Raw genomic sequence first — 19,307 nt, forward strand, 5'->3', positions numbered from 1 at the left:
CTGGGCAGGCCATGTCTCCTCAGGCTGGGGCTCCCTGGGCAGGCCATGTCTCCTCAGGCTGGGGCTCCCTGGGCAGGCCATGTCTCCTCAGGCTGAGGCTCCCTCAGTAGAGGTTGCTTTACTTCCAGTCTCAGGAGTTGAGTACCAGCTTTGTTCTTAGACCTTTCTATCCCCCAAAGAATATAGGAGGGCAAGGGACCCTGAGTCAGGAGGATCAGAATCACAGAGGGTGACTGATTGGCAGGGCTCTTCTGCCCAGCACTGGACCTTGTCAATTGTGTGATTTGAGGCAGGAGGATAGGGCGTAGTACCAAACTATATTTATCTCGTCTAAAAGGTACAGATTCACTCAACTGTGTCTTTCAGTGGCTAGGAGAAACAGCTGAGAGTGACTCGGTCACCCTCTCCTTGGTGATACCTTCTTGTATGCCTGGATCATAATGGGTGCGTGCGTGCGTGTGTGCGGTGTGGTGTGGTGTGTGCGTGCATGCGTGCGTGCATGCGTGTGGCGTGTGTGTGGTGTGGTGTGTGTGTGGTGTGGTGTGGTGTGTGTATGTGCATGCGTGTGTGCATGCGTGCATGCATGTGGTGTGTGTGTGTGTGTGTGTGTGTGTGTGTGCATGTGATTCCTGTTACTAACTCAGAAGAGTCAGCTCTAATGGAGCAGGGTGCCCCCAAGAAAGGAAAGAACAAAGACAACAGTGGGTGGGCTGCTCATCTCTAGGCTGAGCCTCAGATGTCATGTCTCCCTGCTCAGTGCTGCAAGGCCATGTGTACCGGTTCTGCACAGCTGAGGGTCTCTGGTTACATAAGGACAACTCCAGCCTGCCCTGGAGGGACCTGTCGGAATGTGAAGAGTCCAAGCGAGGGGAGAGAGTAAGCTGAAGGGTTCTGAGCCTGGGAAGGGGCAGCTAGGTCCCTGCTTCGCAGAAGCAGAGGCTCTAGGCTTCGGGTTGGGCAATTGCTGTCATATCGTCAGTCCCCCTGCTTCCGGTGACTTTGTACCTCTGCCATCTGGCCAAAGGTGATTCGTACTCACCTTGGATCCAGGTCGCAAACATCCCGGGGCCACTTCCACGGGTCATTCGCCTTTTTAAAATTCTGGAATCCCGAGTGGGGCCCCAGAATAAAGCACTTGGGAGAAGGGCACCGGTACACGCATCCGGCCTGTGGGCCGTGTACACGCATCCGGCCTGTGGGCCATGTACACCCCTCTCCCTCTGTGCACACAGAACTTCCCTGAGGAGCAGCTCCTGTCCCTGTACATTATCTACACGGTGGGGTACGCACTTTCTTTCTCTGCCTTGGTCATCGCTTCAGCTATCCTTGTTGGCTTCAGGTAAGGAGGGGCTCAAGACTGGGAGGGAGTGGGCTGTCTCCTGCTGAGTTCCTTAATAAAGGAATTTCAAACCAAAGTAACCAGAGGGTCCTGCCCTCTAGAACTTTCTGGAAAACATGAGGTTGTAAACACACACATACACAGACACAGACACATACACACACAGACACATAATACATACCACATACACACCATACCACACACACAGACACATACTACATACCACACACACCATACCACATACACACCACATACATCCCCACACACACATATACACATACCACATACCACACACACACAACACTCACACGTGCACGCACATGCACACTCACATACACATGCAGACACATACTACATACCACACACACACACACACACACACACACACACACACACACAACAGTAAGACGCTGGGAAATTCCAAGAAGTCCCACCCACAATCACTAACAGTCATCGGTACTTCAGCGTGAGTTTTGGAGAGTCTCAGTGAGGTTCTCCCACCTTGATGTTTGTTAACCCCAGTGGAAAGTTCTTTCTTGGCTCCAACCTAGCTAAGGAGGGTCTGAGAAGCAACTTCCTTAATCTTTCTGGGATCAGTGAGGGGAACTGAGGTTAGGGTCAGAATTATGAGGCTAGAAGCCTCAGGATAACAAACATCGAGAATAGGAGAGGTGGGTCTGGAGAGATGGCTCAGTGGTTATGAGCATGGACTTACAGAGGACCCTGGTTCAATTCCCAGTACCCACGCTGGACAGCTCAGCCCACATCCACCTATAATTCCAGTTTAAGGGATCTGATGCCCTCTTCTGGTCTGTGTGGGACCTGCATTCATGTTAACATACCCCAACACACACATATTTAAAATTACTAAGAATATACAGTTAATAGAAACAGGGAATATGTTTTTTCTCTTGTCTCTAAAGCATCTGGAATAACAGTGGGCATACAGTCAGTGCTCAATAAATGCATCCATTGGATGAGTGCTGTGTTAGCTACTTTTGTGTACCTGAGAGATACATGCAAGAACAGTTCCAGAGTGGAAGCTTTTGTCTGAGCTCATGATTTGGGGGTGTTCCGTCTTTGGCCACTTGGTCCTTCATGGGATTGGCTCATGGCCATAAGAGTGTGTGCTAGAGGGAGCTGTTCATCTCCTGGTGGACAGGAGGCAGAGAAGGGGAGGGACTGCAGATTAAGTGTGCCCTTCAGAGGCACCCCTGCACAGTGAAGTCCTTCCTTCAAGTTGCCTCTGCCCCCTAGAGTGTTCAGCACTCCCGAGATAGCACCACAATCTGAATCCACACATCTCAGAAATAGTTCCCAATTAAATCACATCAGATATTTGCTTATTATGAATGGTTTCAGAGATTCAGAAGTCTAGGGGGAAATACATATAGAAATAAATGCCTATACTAAGGCATTTTGAGCTGGGGACACGGCTCAGCAGTTAAAGCACTTGCCCCATCAATGTGAAGACCAGTTTCAGCCACATAAATGCCTTGTGGGTATGGTGGCTTGCCTCTAATTCCAATATCAGAAAGTCAAGCAAGACAGGATGTCCAGAGCGAGCTTACAAACCAGGCGTGCCACATCACAAAGTAGCCATGCCAGGTGTGCTGGTAAACACCTCTAATCCAGCACCTCGGTCACGGCAGGAGGATTGCCACAAGCACGAGGCCAGTCTGGGTTATATAGAGAGTTCCAGGTTAGCCTGAGCTACCGAACAAAGCAAAGGCAGCCATCCCGTCCCCATGTCCACCCCCGGAAGAGCTGACTCTTGCTCGTTAAGGGCATACTTCCCACTCTTTCTCATTACCTTGCTCCCCTTTGCCAAGTGTCTATAGCAACACACAGGTGGTCCGCTGATACTTTTAAGTGTTTGTATCCTGCTGTGGTTTCAAGGGGTGGAAATCCATCTTTACATTCTCACGAGATACATTCAGACGCAGGTGGTGTCATATTTGACGTGTCTTGTGGATTTTTCTCTCTGTTCACAAAGCTTACAACAATGAGGTTCTCCTGTGATTCATGCCTGTGTATTTCCTTTGGGTGTACCCCCAGATGTAAAACTGCCACCAGGAACCAACCGCCTGGCATTCAGTGTTTGGTTAACTAGTGTTAGGTGGCTTCCCAGGTGACCACTGCCAGGTGGCACTCTGGCCACCAGTGAAGAAGGATCCCTGAACCTCGTACCACAGCTGAATTTAGCATTTTCAGAATTAAGCAATGTTACCCTAAAAAGCATGTAAAAGACCCTATGATTATAGTTTGCTTATCTTTGACCCCTGGAGAGATTAAATGGGGTTTTGTTTGTTTGTTTGGGGTCTTTTTCTTTTCATAGTTTAGTCTATGAATTGCTTTGTTCATTGCCCTTTTTAAAAATTAGTTTATTTGACTTGTTGTAGTCATTTATCTGGATATTAACCTATTTAATAGTGGACATTCTTAATCTAAGTATTAAGTGGTAATGAGACATACTTCATTCATGCTCATTTATCACTCTATGGTGCCTTTTCACAGGCATTCTACGTTTAAATGAAACAAAACCGGTCAGTCACCAAGTTTATTGATAAGTAAAACATATCGATAGGAACTATTGATTAACAAAAGTTAATTTTATCAATTGATAGGCACTATTTTTTTTTCCACTGAAGATGCTGCAAGGGTCCCCAGATTTGTAAGTTGGTCTCTGTCATTTACAATCCGTTTCTATTGGTCTGTTTAGCTACCCTAGTCCCGAACCATAGCGCCTTATCTCCTAAGATTTAATAGAAATGTAAGGTCTCAGGCCAGCAAGTTGGCTTAGCTAGTAAAGGCTCCTGCTGCCAAGCCTGATGACCCGACTTTGTTCCTGAAATCTACAGTGAAGGAAAGAACTGATTCCTCCAAATTTTTTCGCAGACTTCTGGTGGGCACACAAGTGTTCAGGCATGCGTGGTCCAACACACACACACACACACACACACACACACACACACGTGCGCGCGCAATATAATAAACCAATTAATGTAAATAAATGGTTTTTTAAAGGACAAATAAAAATAAATCCTCACTCCCTGGCTGCAGAGATAGCCCAGTGGGTTAAAGATTTGATTCTCACCGTGAGAACCTGGGTTTGAATCCCTGGAACCAATGAAAAGCCAGATACGGTTGGGGGCATATGTTTGTGGCCTGGTGCCCCTGCAGAGGCACAGAAGGCAGAGACAGCAATAACCATGGAAGCTCAAGGGCTGGCCAGCCTGATGTGGGGAGTGGTGGACAAGAGATTCTGTCTTAAGACAGGAGGGGAGGATTAACACCCCAAGTTGGCCTCTGGCCTCCGCACACACATTCACATACATGAACATGCACACATATGTGTACTTACACACGGAGGCATCCCGGCTCTCTTACAGCAGAGACTCCTATGTTGTGATTCCTTTTGCACATTGATTATTTTGAGACAGAGTCTCATGGAATCTGGGCTAGCCTTGAACTTACTCTATATAGCTGAGGCTAGCCTTGAACTCCGAATTCCCCTGCCTCCACCTTCCTAAGTGCTGGGATTATAGGTGGACCATCATGCTCAGCTGGGGGGTTGTTGTTTTGCTGAAACCCTGTCTTGCTTTGTAGCCTAGACTTGCCTCAAACTCCTGATCCCCCTGCCTCAGCTTCCCATGTGCTGGGATTATAGGAAAGGGCCACTTGACTACCTACACCATCCCTGACCTTTAGCTATTCTTTGTAAATCTTTTTAGTACCTTGAAAAAAGTTGACATTTTATTGCCACTGATTGAATTCATTATTCACCATGGGCTAGTGGCATCTCTGCTCTCGACTATGTATCTTCCATGAGTTTAAGACTTCTCTAGCAATTTTGAGCCAATTTTATCAAGTTGTCCACAATGACCTTACCAATCCTCTTGCTAGAGATAGTTTCTGGAAATCAAACAGAACCTATGAACAAGTCTTCCATCTCTTTTTATTGCGTATTGCTAGAATGTGTTAGGGAACCCCCTGCTGAGACCCCTGAGACATTATAGTTCATCCATCCATTGTTCTGGTTTCTCCGAAGATTTCATCTATAAGCCATAACCAGTTCTGGTTCACCTCTTCTGTGGCCCTGTTGTAGGGTGAGACCTGTAAATAGTCATTGGCGGTGACATAGCCTTGCTTGGCTGCTGAATTTAAAGGAAAGAGTCGCCGAGTTTCTCCATTAAGAGTGATGTTGGCTTTTGCTTGGGAGGTAGCGTTTATCAAATGTAGTGCCCTTGGATTTCCAGTTTGCCACGTGTGTGTGTGTGTGTGTGTGTGTGTGTGTGTGTGTGTGTGTACGTGTACACATAAGTGCTCTTCACATAGATTGCATACCAAACATGGAAGCTGAAGAGAAACATCAAGGTGTCCCACTCTATCACTCTCAGAGCAACATACTTTTTCCGTATTTGCTTGAGAACAGGATCTCTCACTGAACATAGAGCTGGGCTGGCCACCAGCAAACCCCAGCGGTCGGTCTTTTTTTAATTTATTGATTGATTGAGTGATTGAGTGAGTGAGTGAGTGTTCTGCTACACATACACCCAAATACCAGAAGAGGGCATCAGATTGCCTTATAGGTGGTCATGAGCCACCATGTGGTTGCTGGGAATTGAACTCAGGACCTCTGGAAGAACAGCCAGTGGTTAAGCTCGTAACTGGTTGAGCCATCTCGCCAGCCATCCCAGTGGTCTTCTGTTCTCTATGCCCCACCCCCATGCCAGCGCTGAGGTTGCAGGTGTGCAGGCTTACTTTTCCACAGGACTGCTGGGGATCCGAACTGAGGTCCTCATGCCCGCAGAGCGAACACTCTCCCCCGGAGCCATCTCCCCAGCTCTGCTACCGAGTTTTACCTAGAGGATACATTGTACTCATTTCCTTTTGAATTCCCACTGTGTGCCTAGAGTTACTCTGCCCCAGAGAACAGTCTAGAAACATCCTGTCCTAAAGAATCAAAGCTCCCATGGGAAGACGGATCCTGACACATATGTTGCCTTGGTTACACACAACTATGGCACCACAGCAAGTGGTGGAAGTGAGCCGTGACTACCCAGTTGAGGGCCTCGTAGATGGGCAGGGCATCAGAGATTTTCAACATCTTGAGGAAGAAAGTCATTCTCAGAGGAAGGAAGATGTGAACATATTCCTAGAGATGGATACATGCCCCACGTGTATGTGTGTGGGCTGAGCAGAGAACTGGTACTGGCTGTAGAGCCAGTGTTGGCTGTCATGCCAGGTACAGGTTCTGTTTTCTCCTTTAGACACTTACACTGCACCAGGAACTACATCCACCTGAACCTGTTTGCATCCTTCATCCTCCGAGCACTGTCTGTCTTCATCAAAGATGCTGCCCTCAAGTGGATGTACAGCACGGCTGCCCAGCAACACCAATGGGATGGGCTCCTCTCCTACCAGGTGGGTGCCGCAGCCTGGGGACCCTGGGAGGGGAGGACATTGGTCAAAGAGTCTACTACATAACCATTGGATGGAAAAAAAGCAAAAGTAGCCCAGGTGTGACCTTAGGGAGTCACTGTGTGATAGGAGAGGCAGTCCATAATGGGGAATCCCTAGTGTTATGAGAATCTACCATGGGAAACTCCTAGTCTGATGGCAGAGGCAGTACACAGTGGGGAGCTCCTAGTGTGATGGGAGAGGCAGTCTAACTTGGATAATCCTAGTTAGATGGGAGAAGGCAATACACCATGGGAGTACACCCCTAGTCTGATGTGGGAGGCCGTCTACCCTGACAGGCCTAGTTTGATGAGACAGAACACCTTAAGAAACCCCTAGTCTACCAGGAGTGGTGGTGCAAGCCTTTAATCCCAGCACTCGGGAGGCAGAGGCAGGCGGATTGCTGAGTTCGAGGTCAGCCTGGTCTACAGAGTGAGTTCTAGGACAGCCAGGGCTATACAGAGAAACCCTGTCTCAGAAAAAAAAAAAAAAAAAGAAAGAAAGAAAAAGAAACCCCTAGTCTGATGGAAGAGACAGTCTACCCTGGAGAGTCCCTAGTGTTATGGGAGACATAGTTCAACACATGGAGCCCCTAGTCTGATGGAAGAGAAAGTCTACCCTGGAGAGTCCCTAGTGTTATGGGAGACATAGTTCAACACATGGAGCCCCTAGTCTGAGGGGAGAGAAAGTCCATTGTGGGGAGCCCCTAGTCTGATAGAGGAGGCAGTCCACCTGGGGCAGGTGAGAGTCTCTGCCATAGGGAGGTCAGTCTGATACGGGGAGTTCTCTGGATGCAGACCTGAGTTTGAGTCTCAGCTCTACCTTGTACTGGCTGCATACTAGTCCAGACACATCCCATGACTTCTCCAGGGCTCAGTTCTCCTCCCAGCATGGGGACAATAGCAGGTGCTTTCTTCTCAGAAGAAAGAGGGTTCAATGACCCAGAGCAGAGAGAGTTCCCAGTAGTGACCCTGGCCATATGAAAGCTCCTTCATCCCATGTTAACCGTGGTAGGACAGTGGCCAGGCCAGGCCATCGAGGACTGACAGGTGGGGCAGGAGGCAGGGCTACTGTTCCCATGGGACCTTTCTTTGCCCCTAGGACTCTCTAGGCTGCCGACTGGTGTTCCTGCTCATGCAGTACTGCGTGGCAGCCAACTACTACTGGTTGCTGGTGGAAGGCGTGTATCTATACACGCTGCTGGCCTTCTCAGTGTTCTCGGAGCAGCGCATCTTCAAGCTGTATCTGAGCATAGGCTGGGGTAAGGCCCACAGTTGTTCACCTTACAACCTTCATGGAGACCTGCTGCAAGGGCTGGAAGACCCCACCCTACCATATGTGTGTGTGTGTGTGTGTGTGTGTGTGTGTGTGTGTGTGTATGTGTGTATCATATACCATATACCACATATCATATACCATATGTTTCATATCTCATATCACATATCATATGTTTATATTATATATATGGTATATACCTTTTCTTGGTAAATGCCATTCTCATATGGCCAATATCACCCCCAACCCCACCCCAACCCGTTTAGCCCTGCTACCACACCACTAGAAGTCAGGACACTGTCCTCAGATACCTCTTCTCCTGAGGAGAGTGCTTCATACCCAGTGCAGGGCAACCAGAAGTCCTGATGCTACATCCTGGGCCTCACGGTGGGTAAGGGGTAGGCAAGTGAACAGGATACAGGCTGACACAGGATACCATTGTGACGATGAAGCAAAGGGCTTGGGGGTGAGCCAAGCTGGGAGGGGTGGCCAGCGGAGAAAAAGGTGGACTGTGGGTGTACCTGGAGCCCAGCTGGAAAGGCTCTAACCAAATAAGTCTACTGAGAACCATCAGGTCTTTTTTTTGGCTGGAATATTTCTGGTTGTTTTTCTACCTCTCGATATATAGGGGTCTCGTGAAGGATGGGGAGGGTTGCAATTTGGTTGGGGTAGGGAGACAGATGTAGGCAACCCCTCCTAGAGGAACCAGTGGCTACCCCCCACTTGGGACGGACAGAAGACAGGCCTGTGCTCAGCCCTCCTTAATCTACCCTTGAAGTTCCAGAGTTTTCCTCCATGTGCTGAACCGTTAGTCCCTAAAACTATTCCGATCCCTCCTAGCCTTGGCTTCCAGAGACTTCTCAGCTTAGTCACAGCAGACCGAGTGTTCCCATCCTGGTCCTGCTCAAAGTAGGAGATGGGGGAAGAGTGACAGGTCCTTCTGAAATGCTACTTGGTGCTGGAAGCATCCTTCTTACAAGAGGCTGTCAGCTGACCTTCCAGGAAGCCACCTCAGGGCTGAAGAGCCCTAATGGGGGGTTATCATGATCCAAGGATTAAGGCTCCTGAAACCTGGGGAGCAAAAGGGCCTTAAAGACAGAGTAGGTATTGGGTCACAGAGGCTCCCAGCTTCCTGGCTCTGGGCCTCGATGTCTACTTGTCAAATGCAGGTCTTAGCTTCTGCTTTCCCACTCAGCCCCCTGCTGATTCTGCTTCAATCTCTATACAGACAAAAGTGGCCCTGGTTTCAGCCTACAGAGATCCCTGTGGTCCCTGTCCTTCCTCTTCCTCCAAGACCCAGCCCATTCTACTAGATCTCTCCTTCCTGCCTAACCCTCTCTATCCTGCCAGGCAACCCTGTCAGGTGGGGCATCTGGAGAGTGAGTCCTGATGCTCCCTGGGGGTGGGTGCAGGGACAGACCATTAAGGAACTCAGGGAAGGGCTTCCTCTGTGTGGGGGGACAAATAGTGTCTGTCCATTCTGGGAAATAACATCAGTGCTGTTTGTATCTGTCACCATAGCAACCCAAGGGCAGGACCAACCAAAGGGATGTGTACAGAAAGCAGGGAGTTGGTAGGGGCCATTGGAAACAGAGGATGCTCTGGCGTTCTCAAAGGAGATGGGGAAGGGTGCCAGGCCTTTCTTGCCTATCCTAACTCAGGGCTCGGAACCCTTGGGGGCTTCTTCCCCAACCAGAACATCTTTTCTTGGGGAAGTGAGGTAAGGAGAAGAAGGGTCCAAGAGAAGACAAGAGTCACAGAGACCTGCCCAAGTCAGGATGCTGCAAAGCAGCTGTGCAGCTGAACTGATGAAATGCAGCCTGCAAGATTATGTTGTCTTAGCCGCTGGTCTGGTTGGGCTGTGCTCCTGTTTCTTTACCTTGTTTACCAGATGTTAATGAATGGATGAAGCTCACCAGGGGTATAGTGGTACGAGCAAGCTCCTACTGGAGTGAGGTCTCAGAGAGAAAGAACAACTGCTGGTGCAGGACGCACAGCTGGAAGTTCCTGTACATGGGTGGCCTAAGAAATGGCGTGCTCTTGTCTAGAGAGCTCCCCTTCTCTTGTTGATATGTTTATTCCATCCCCACTGGGCATATTCTATGGGGCAGGGTCTACGCTATGCCCCAGCCTCCTCCTAGGTCTCCCCATTATCTGTTCAGTTCCATGAAGACCTGGTTATAAAACATCATGAGTGTTGGAATGGCTGATCTGTGTAAAAATAGACAGAATGGGGAGAGATAACTCGCTCCCTTGATGAGCATGCTTAGTGCCCAGTCATCAGGATGGGAGTTCAAGTCCTCAGAGCTCCCACAAAGAAGCTGTGAAAAATGCTGGGGAGACAGAAGGACTTCCTGGACAATCAGTTTAACCTAATTAGTAAACCCCAGGTTCCAGTGGGAGACCGTGACTCAAAAATACAAGATAACAGATCCTGAGGTCATCCTCTGGCCCTCACATGCATAGCCATGGTCACTTTTGCATACTCACCCTCAAACATAGACAGGGACACACACATGTGAACACACACATNCACACACACACACAGTAAATATGGTGAAACTTTTAAACAATAGTAATAGTAAAATAAGTAAATGGACCTGCACAGAGATCTGATGGATGTGGGCCAGCTGTGCACTGTTGAACCCCTTGCCTCTGTGAATCATGAGCCAGTGCAGTGATCCAGACACACCAGTTGTTCAGCAGCTATGACTGTGTGGGACCTGGGGACTTAAGGATACTTAGGATAGATGGTGACTGGAAATGTATACCTGGGAGAGATGTTCCAGTGCCACATATGCATGTGTGCGAGCCCTCCAACACACACGTGCACGTGTGCACGCACACCACACACACACACACACACACACACACACACACACACGTGCGCGCCTTAATATGCGCACTTTGTCCTACTTCATACACCCATGTGACCCACTTGAGAAAGCCATAGGTAGGAGGCAGGCAATGAGAATATTGATGCAGAAAGCCATTGAGGGTGGCTGGAGTTACAGCTCCTACTGTGTCCTTTCCCCCTGATCTGTGGCCTCATCTGCCATGAGAGGGTGATCAGCCCACCTGCCAGTTACCAGCACAGGTTACCAGCACAGACCAAGCTCCGGGATGAACAGGGCTCCTGCTCTACTCCATAGACCTTAAAAACTGGCTGGATTGTGTTTCCATTCCTGTATAACAATGACCTCTGAACTTAGAACATCAAACTTCTAACTCACAGTTCCTGGGCTCAGTACTCTTGAGTTCAACATGGCTGTGCATCTCTGACTCAGAATGTCCAGCTGGAGCTGCCTGCTAGAGTTGCTGTCATCCGGGGCTTGGCTAGGGAATCTATGTCACTCACGAAGCTGTGGGCAGGAGCCCTCCATTCCGTGCTCTAGGGACCTCTCTAGAGGTCAAAGACAACACTTGGTATGACAACTCCCCCTTCCTCCACTCCTTCAACTTAGTGAAGACAGAGAGGGAGAGAGAGAGAGAGAGAGAGAGAGAGAGAGAGAGAGAGAGAGAGAGAGAGAGAGCAAGAGAAACTGATAANGAGAGAGAGAGAGAGAGAGAGAGAGAGAGAGAGAGAGAGAGAGAGAGAGAGAGAGAGAGCAAGAGAAACTACAGAACTCTATAATCCTAGCTCTTAAGAAGTAAGAGAAAGATCAGGAGTTCAAGGCCACCTTTGATTTCATAGCAAGTTTTAGGCCAGTCTGGGCTACATGAGATTCTGTCTCAACAACAACCACAAAAATACAAATGCCAAGAAGTCTTAATCTCTGGGAAGCACCCAAGTGGCTATCTATAAGCTATATTAGTCACCTTTGCGTTGCTATCACAAAACACCCAGGGCATGGTTATCATAAAGAGAAAAGGTTTGTGTGCACGATCACCATTCTTCAGGTTTACATCAAAGACTAGGCAGACCCATTACTTTGGTCTTCCTGTAGGGGTGCCACGTTGTGGTGATGGGGTGCATATAGATGAGAAAATAGCTCACTTCATGCCAGAAGCAAAAATGAGAGATTGGATGGGCTAGGGTCCCCAAATCTCCTTTGGGAAGGACTGCCCCCAGTCCCTATCTTCCGAAGACTCCAGCACCTACAAGTATCACACCGACGCTTATCTAAACCCCAGTGCTCGCTGGGAAGCATAACCCCTGTGGCTGTTGCTGGGTAGGCTTCTGTGCAGCTGGGATAGGGGGTGTGTCTCTTTTCTAGGCCCAGGACAGTTGCATGGGGAAAGGAACAGACGCTCGAAGGAGCTTGTGGGCCCTGAAGTAGTGGACTGAGGTGCCTGAAGACCGGGAGGACGGAGCATCAGAGAGTTTCTTGGTCCCCTTCTCATACTGTTATACGGACCCTATGCTACTTGAGGGTCTATCCTGAGGTCTCACAGCCAAGACTTTGGAGGCAAATCCTGGTAGAGGGCCCAATACAGGGGGTCTGGACCACGAAGAAGTCAGTATGAAGGATGTGAGCATGACTGTGAGACCTGGTCCTCCATCCCCCAGCACTCAGACCGGCCTGTGTGAGGGCCAGGAAAGGACAGAGACTTGGGGCATGAGGGGACTGTGGTGTGGAGAGGACCTGGTCACTGTGGCAGCAGCTCGGACCTGCCAGCTCCAATCTCTTTACTTCCCTCTTTCTTTTAGGAGTTCCGCTGCTGTTCGTTATCCCATGGGGGATTGTCAAGTATCTCTATGAGGACGAGGGGTGAGTGATGCGCTGGGGTCTCATGCTGCTCAGCTCTGAGGGTCTTGAACCCTGGAGCATTCGTTCATTGCCTGTCAGGGAGGATCCGTGGGGTCAGCAGGAGTTTAGCGTATGAGTCAGTCTCTAATGTCCTCTCCCTGAACCTGTCACAGCATGGTAGGATGATCAATAGGCCTTCATAGTCCATGGTGCCTCCCTGATGGGTTTTATGAACATGGGAGTGAATAGCCTGTTGTTCTGTATATGAAGCTGGGTGCAGAGCTGTATATGTGGCTGTTTGCAGAGGTCGGTGAAGATGGGGGGGGAAGGCGAGTGACCATGTATTGAGGATTTGGGTAGGGGGCAGAGCGTGGGCTGCCTTGGCAGGCCTCTTCATGGATCTGCGGCTGGGTGTAGCGCTTTGCTTGGCCTTGCGCACATGTGCCTTGTCCTGTCCTAGCCCTCGAGGGCTCTGTGATTCCAGCTGGCTGCCTGTGTGCCCCTCTCTTCCTCCCCAGCTGCTGGACTAGGAACTCCAATATGAACTACTGGCTCATCATCCGATTGCCCATTCTCTTTGCTATTGGCGTAAGTGACAGAGTTGGGGGGTTGGAGCGGAAGCTGGTGGACCTGGACTGTGACCAGACTAATGGCTGAGAGAGAGACTGAGAGCTCCGAACGCCAACCCTCCCCCCCCCCCATGTGTTCTGCAGGTCAACTTTCTTATCTTCATCCGGGTCATCTGCATTGTGGTCTCCAAACTGAAGGCTAACCTCATGTGCAAGACTGACATCAAATGCAGGTACATTAACCAAGCTGGCTACAGGGGAGCACTCGACCTTCTCTTCTGGCAGAGAGAGAATCTGGGGTACTCTGTTTGGAACCCTTTTCCATCCAGGCCTGGTTTATAACCCCTAACCTTTCCCCTCACTCTATTCTTAGCAGCCCCTGGACCTTTGAAGTCTTGACCTCTGTCCTCATCCCCCATCCCCCCCCCCAGCAGCCAGTCCAGGGTATTTCAATGAAGTGTGTTCATGACTCAGCAGAAACAGGGAGGTGGCAGTGTAGACGCAGAGAGGGAAGAACAGTCTGTGCACACACCCAGAATGATCCCGGTGGTCTCACCCTCTCTCCAGACTTGCCAAGTCCACTCTGACGCTCATCCCACTTCTGGGGACACATGAAGTCATCTTTGCCTTTGTGATGGACGAACACGCCCGAGGAACCCTACGCTTCGTCAAGCTGTTCACAGAACTCTCCTTCACTTCCTTCCAGGTGACCCAAACCTGGGGCCACTTGCCTGGGATGTCCCAAAGTGAGGGAGGAGCGGGCACCAGCCTGCATGGTGCAGATGGAGACCTGGGAGACCAAGCCTGACCCCAAGTCACACAGTTGGAGCAGAGCCAGAGAGAGTGTCCCTAGGAATTTGGACAGGTTAATCAGTCTTCTCTGGAAGTCCATAGGGCAAGAAGACCTCCTAGGTGTGGGCCTGGGTGTCTGAGTATCTAGAGAAAGGAATGGCCACCCACTAGCGTCCTGCCAGGTGATTTATGCACACAATGCATTCAGTTCTTCCAGGATTCACAGTTGAAAGATTGCCCCCATTTGACATAACTGGAAACTGAAGCCCAGAGGTGTTAAAACAAGATTTCCAGAGTGTCATGTGGCTTTTCCTAGGGAGACATGAACAGACAGACATCTATTCACCCCAGATAGAGTACTGACAGCCAACCAAAGAAATGATACCACTGAAGTCCGGTTGAACCAATGAGCTTCTTGGGATTGGATACAGGATCACGGGAGGCTCAAAGACAGCTGCATCATTGAAAAGTTCATCCCACTATGGCTGATAACTCATGGAAGATGCAGCCCCAGAGCTCCCTGCACAATCTCTAGGCAGCTCCATGGAGCAGAGTCTCCTCTCTGCAACTGCTGACTGCTCATATAACCCAGTGGAGGGGCCTTGTATCTTTCTGACCTTCCTGAGTTTTGTAAGTTCCAGGAACTTCCTGGGCCTTATAAACATCCTCTCTCCTTCTAGGAAGGAATATCTTAAGTCAGAAGAGGTAGCATACCGTACAGGGCTCACACAGGTTCGAAACAGGGAACTGGTCCTCCTCACTAGCATTAGATGATGCGACTGTTACTGGAGAGATGGCTCAGCAGTTTTTTAGAGTATTTGATGGTCTTGCAGAGGACTCAGGCTTGGTTCCCAGCATCCATGTGTTTTTACACAATTGCCTGTTGATCCAGCTTCAGGGGCTAAGATGCCCTGTTCTGGCCTCCAAGGGGTCCTACACCCACGAGTGGATATAAACTCCCTCTCTCTCTCTCTCTCTCTCTCTCTCTCTCTCTCTCTCTCTCTCTCTCTCTCTCTCTCTCTCTCTCTCTCTCTCTCTCTCTCACACACACACACACACACACACACACACACACACACACACACACACAATTTATTTTGGAGGATTAAAAAGAAAACAAACCACCCCTGTCTATCCTCAAGCCTGCCCGGATGCCCTCTCTGAGGAGAGGGGTGACAGGGCTGGTTGTCCCGTTGCTTCCTTTGGGCTCCCTTCCGGTTAACGTGCCTCTTGTTTCCAGGGCTTGATGGTGGCTATCCTGTACTGCTTTGTCAACAATGAGGTAAGGTCTGAGGAGGGATGGTAGGGACCCTGTGGGGGCTGCTGCCATTGGCTGGTAGGGGGCTACGCAGTGAGGGTTCATGTAGTTTTTCTAGTTGAAACTGCTGGTCCTTTCACTATGGCTGAAATTTAAGGTGACATCTGGCTTTTATATTCTTTTCTGCAATCTCCTCACCAACACACACACACACACACACACACACACACACACAAATGAATAAAGAGCTTAGGCATGACTTAGTCTTGCATTAAAGAGTTAATGTTGACTATTTCAAGCAGGGGTGTCCAACCTTCTAACCTTGCCACGTATCACTGTCATCCACAAATGATTTGGGCTACATCCGGCGCTGTCCTAATATGCACTCGGCCATTAGGCTACAGGTTGGGCACCCTGATTTATTGCAAAGTGCTTCGACACACATGTGCCCAAGCCACTCTGGCAGCCTCTGCCCACAAGAGCTGTTCTCTATACCCGGGGTTGCCATGGCAATGCCAGGTACTTGTGACCTGAGAAGATGGCCTGAACATTTGTCTCATGTGGTTGTCAGGGCCTGCACCAGCTGCTGGTTGGTGGGTAGCAGCAGGGACAGGGGAAGGGAGGGACTGGCGATGGATTGACTGTGACTTGTGTCAGAGGCCAAAGTGAAGTAGCTGAGGAGCCCTGAGGGTTCATTCTGTTCTGCTCTGCCAAGCTGTGTGACATCAGGCTAGCTACCTTGTGGTCTTTTTCTCTTCTACCCAGGGGTCAGTAGAGGTGAGAAAGACTTGCCAAACCTGGAGACCAATCTGGTACTTAGTCAGGGAGGGCACTTGGAATGTGAAAGGGTTAACACTGGATGGTGCAGATGCCAGGTCATTCATTCATTCATTCATTCATTGGGTTATTAGCACATTAGATGGTACTCAGGCCAGGCCAGATCATTCATTCATTCATTCATTCACTCACTCATTCATTGGGGTATTAGCAGTGCGCGTGTGTGTGTGCATGTATGTGTGTATATGTGTGTGTGCACATGCGTGCCTGCATGTGTGTGTGCGCGCGCGCACACATGTGCGCACGCCATAGATCACAGGTAAAGGTCAGAGGATGGGGGATTTGATTCTCCCTCTCTTCTGCGTAGGTTCTGATGGGCCAACTCAGGCCACCAGGCTTGGTGGCAAAAGCCTTTACCCACTGTCTTAGTTAGGGTTTTACTGCTGTGAACAGACACCATGACCAAGGCAAGGTGGGAGCATGGCAGTATCCAGGCAGGCATGGCACAGGCAGGGCTGAGAGTTCTATGTCTTCATCCAAAGGCTGCTAGTGGAAGACTGACTTCCAGTCACCTAGGGTGAGAGTACTAAGCCCACACCCACAGTGACGCACCTACTCCAACCAGGTCACACCTATTCCAACAAGGCCACACCTCCAGATGGTGCCACTCCCTGGTGCAAGAGTTTACACACCATCACACCCACCAAGCCATCTCCCGGCCCACTGTGTGCTGAGCACTGTGCTGGGAGCACGGGTGCTCAGAGGAGAAAGATGCAGTCATGACTGTCCGATGCTCTCTGCTGAGTGGGATGGAGACATGGCCGGAGACCTGCTGGGTGTCTAGAGCTGCGGCCCGCAGGAAGCCGGTGGTTAGGTGCCTGGGGTTGGAATTGGCCGGTACCTGAGTTCTAATCCTGGCTGAGCCCTGGGCAAACATTTATATGTTCTCCTCTGCTTTATCAGCTTGACTTGAGGAGTGGTGGCTGCTTCCTTAAGTTAACCAAGACGTGTCCCTTTTTGGATATGTATGTATACACTCCCGTGCACATACACGTGGAAGCTGGGGGCTGTGCCAAGTGTCTTCCTCAGAAGTGTCTTCCCCACCTTGTTTTGAGACAGTGACTCTGCCTGAATCCAGAGTTCATCAATTAGCTAGAACCTCAGAAATCCACCTGTTTCCCCCAGACCCCTCCTCAACAAACACCCCTCCAGGACTGGGCTTAGTTTGTTTTATGTGTAGGAATGTTTTACCTGCATGTATGTCTGTACCACGTGCAAGTCAGAGGCCAGAGGAAGGCACTGGATCCCCTGGAGATGGAGCTATAGAGGGCCAATGGTACTGAGCCACATATGGTTGCTGGGACTCGAACCTGGGTCCTCTGGAGGGGCAGCCGGTACTCAGGTCCTCTCCTCATGTTTCTGAAGCAATTTAGTGGTTCTTGAGAACAACTCTGATGACCAGGGCTACCATGGAGGCTCTGAAAAAGTACTAAGGAAGACGGGATGGAGGGATAGCATGTTCTCTAAGACCTGTTGCTGGTTCGGCTGTTCCTCAGCGGATCAGTTTTCTTATCCTTCTTCCAAGGGGAAGACTGTAAGAGATTTGCTTTCCTGCAGCTGTGCAGAAGGGAGCCATCTTTGGGCTCAGTGTCTCTCTCCCAGCTGTCAGCACTACACAAAAGCCCAGCCAGGCAAGGCAGCATCTGCTCCACCTCCTTCCCTCGCCCTCCAGGGCTGGGCTCCACGACGCCACTGTCTGGGACACCAAGACGCCCTGGCAGGCAGGCGCTGGGCAATCTTAGCGCCATTCAGCACAGAAGTTCTTGTAAGGGATGGCTTGTGGCCACACAGAGTGTCTGGCTGGGCTTAAGGCTTGATGTATGACATGGAAAGAGTAGAAAAGGAGAGTGTTTGCCTTGGGGCAGGTAGAGGCATTGGCAGGGAGCCTGTTGCACATAGCTGGCAGCTGGCCCTCCTGACGGCTTGGGACTAAAAGGAACACCGTCCCCAGACAGTCTGAGATGGAAAGCCGGTGGCAAGGAGGGAAAAGCAGACAACAAGAATAGCTCCCAGAAGAAGAGGGATCCAGCCCTCAGGACGTGCTGTACAGCTTGTAACAACCCTCTCTGGAGTCTGACTCACAGAGCTGTGATGGAGCCGGGGACCAGGGATGGTGGGCATCAGATCAGAGCTCTTCTGTGTTCTGTGTCACTTTCGGCCCCAGCAGTCTGATCCTTTAGCATATACCCAGCTGAGAAGTCCCCTCCCTTGGGGAACGCCTGGGCTCAATGCAATGGGGAATCTGAGTTGGCTGAACTCACATGGGCAGATTGTCCAGCCAGGCTCCCATCAGTTTCTCTGCATGGGATGAATCCAAAACCAGGCACGGAAATCCCCCTTGCTTTCTTCCCATCTTCCCTGCCCTAGAAGGTTCAGGGACTGAGTGGAAATCAGGAGGGAAACCTGGGCTTGGTAATTCATGCTGGTCTTTCCCACCATTCAGGGGGCAGAGGGAGGAGGGTGGAGAGTTCAAATCCAGCCCGGGCTACCTAGTGAGACTTTGCTGTCAGAAAAACAAATGACAATAAACCCAGACCCAAACAGAACAAAGGAAAAGCTCCTCAGGGAGCTTAGACCTCTGTGGGGGAGGGAGAGGCTCACCAGGATTAGGGGTGGGTGTGCCTTCCCCTTTCAACTGTCCAAGCCACACAGGGAGAGCCTTTTATAAAGTGAGACTCCATCTTCTCTGGCTCAACCTCGCTCTGCTCTCACTCTCCACCTCACTCTTTCTCTTCTGTTGAATAAAACTGATGGATTGTAAAAGGTACTTAGCTGAATCACTGAATTTAGAGATAGAAAGGGCCAATTAGGTCATCAAGCCCATCTCTCTCCAGAGGAGAGGCAGAAAATAGGAGACAACAATAAACAATTTTATTGGGATATTAATTTAGGCGCCTGAAGACCTTGACTTGTGTCTTGTAATATAATCCAGTGGATTTTTTCCCCTTCCCTGCTAATGTAATAACAGGGCCATTTTGTGGGCGGTTGGTTTGCCTGATGGCTCTTTTTTTTTTTTTTTTTTTTTTTTTTTTTTTTTGCTTTTTTTTTTTCTTTCCCACGGAAGGTCCAGATGGAGTTTCGGA

The 19,307-nt window shown here is 49.9% G+C and overlaps 1 protein-coding gene across 1 annotated transcript in view; it reads left to right on the forward strand.

Moving 5' to 3' along the window:
• Glp1r (glucagon like peptide 1 receptor) overlaps positions 1–19,307 on the forward strand; it is a 36,495-nt gene that overhangs the window by 15,495 nt on the left and 1,693 nt on the right. The window contains exons 4-12 of the mRNA XM_021221489.2: positions 758–876; positions 1,233–1,339; positions 6,613–6,766; positions 7,904–8,063; positions 12,729–12,789; positions 13,287–13,356; positions 13,482–13,570; positions 13,905–14,043; positions 15,370–15,411. Of these exons, the coding sequence (XP_021077148.1) occupies positions 758–876; positions 1,233–1,339; positions 6,613–6,766; positions 7,904–8,063; positions 12,729–12,789; positions 13,287–13,356; positions 13,482–13,570; positions 13,905–14,043; positions 15,370–15,411 (941 nt within the window). The remainder of the gene's footprint in view (positions 1–757; positions 877–1,232; positions 1,340–6,612; positions 6,767–7,903; positions 8,064–12,728; positions 12,790–13,286; positions 13,357–13,481; positions 13,571–13,904; positions 14,044–15,369; positions 15,412–19,307) is intronic.

This window comes from Mus pahari, chromosome 21 (assembly GCF_900095145.1).
Source record: "Mus pahari chromosome 21, PAHARI_EIJ_v1.1, whole genome shotgun sequence".
Lineage (NCBI taxonomy): Eukaryota > Metazoa > Chordata > Mammalia > Rodentia > Muridae > Mus > Mus pahari.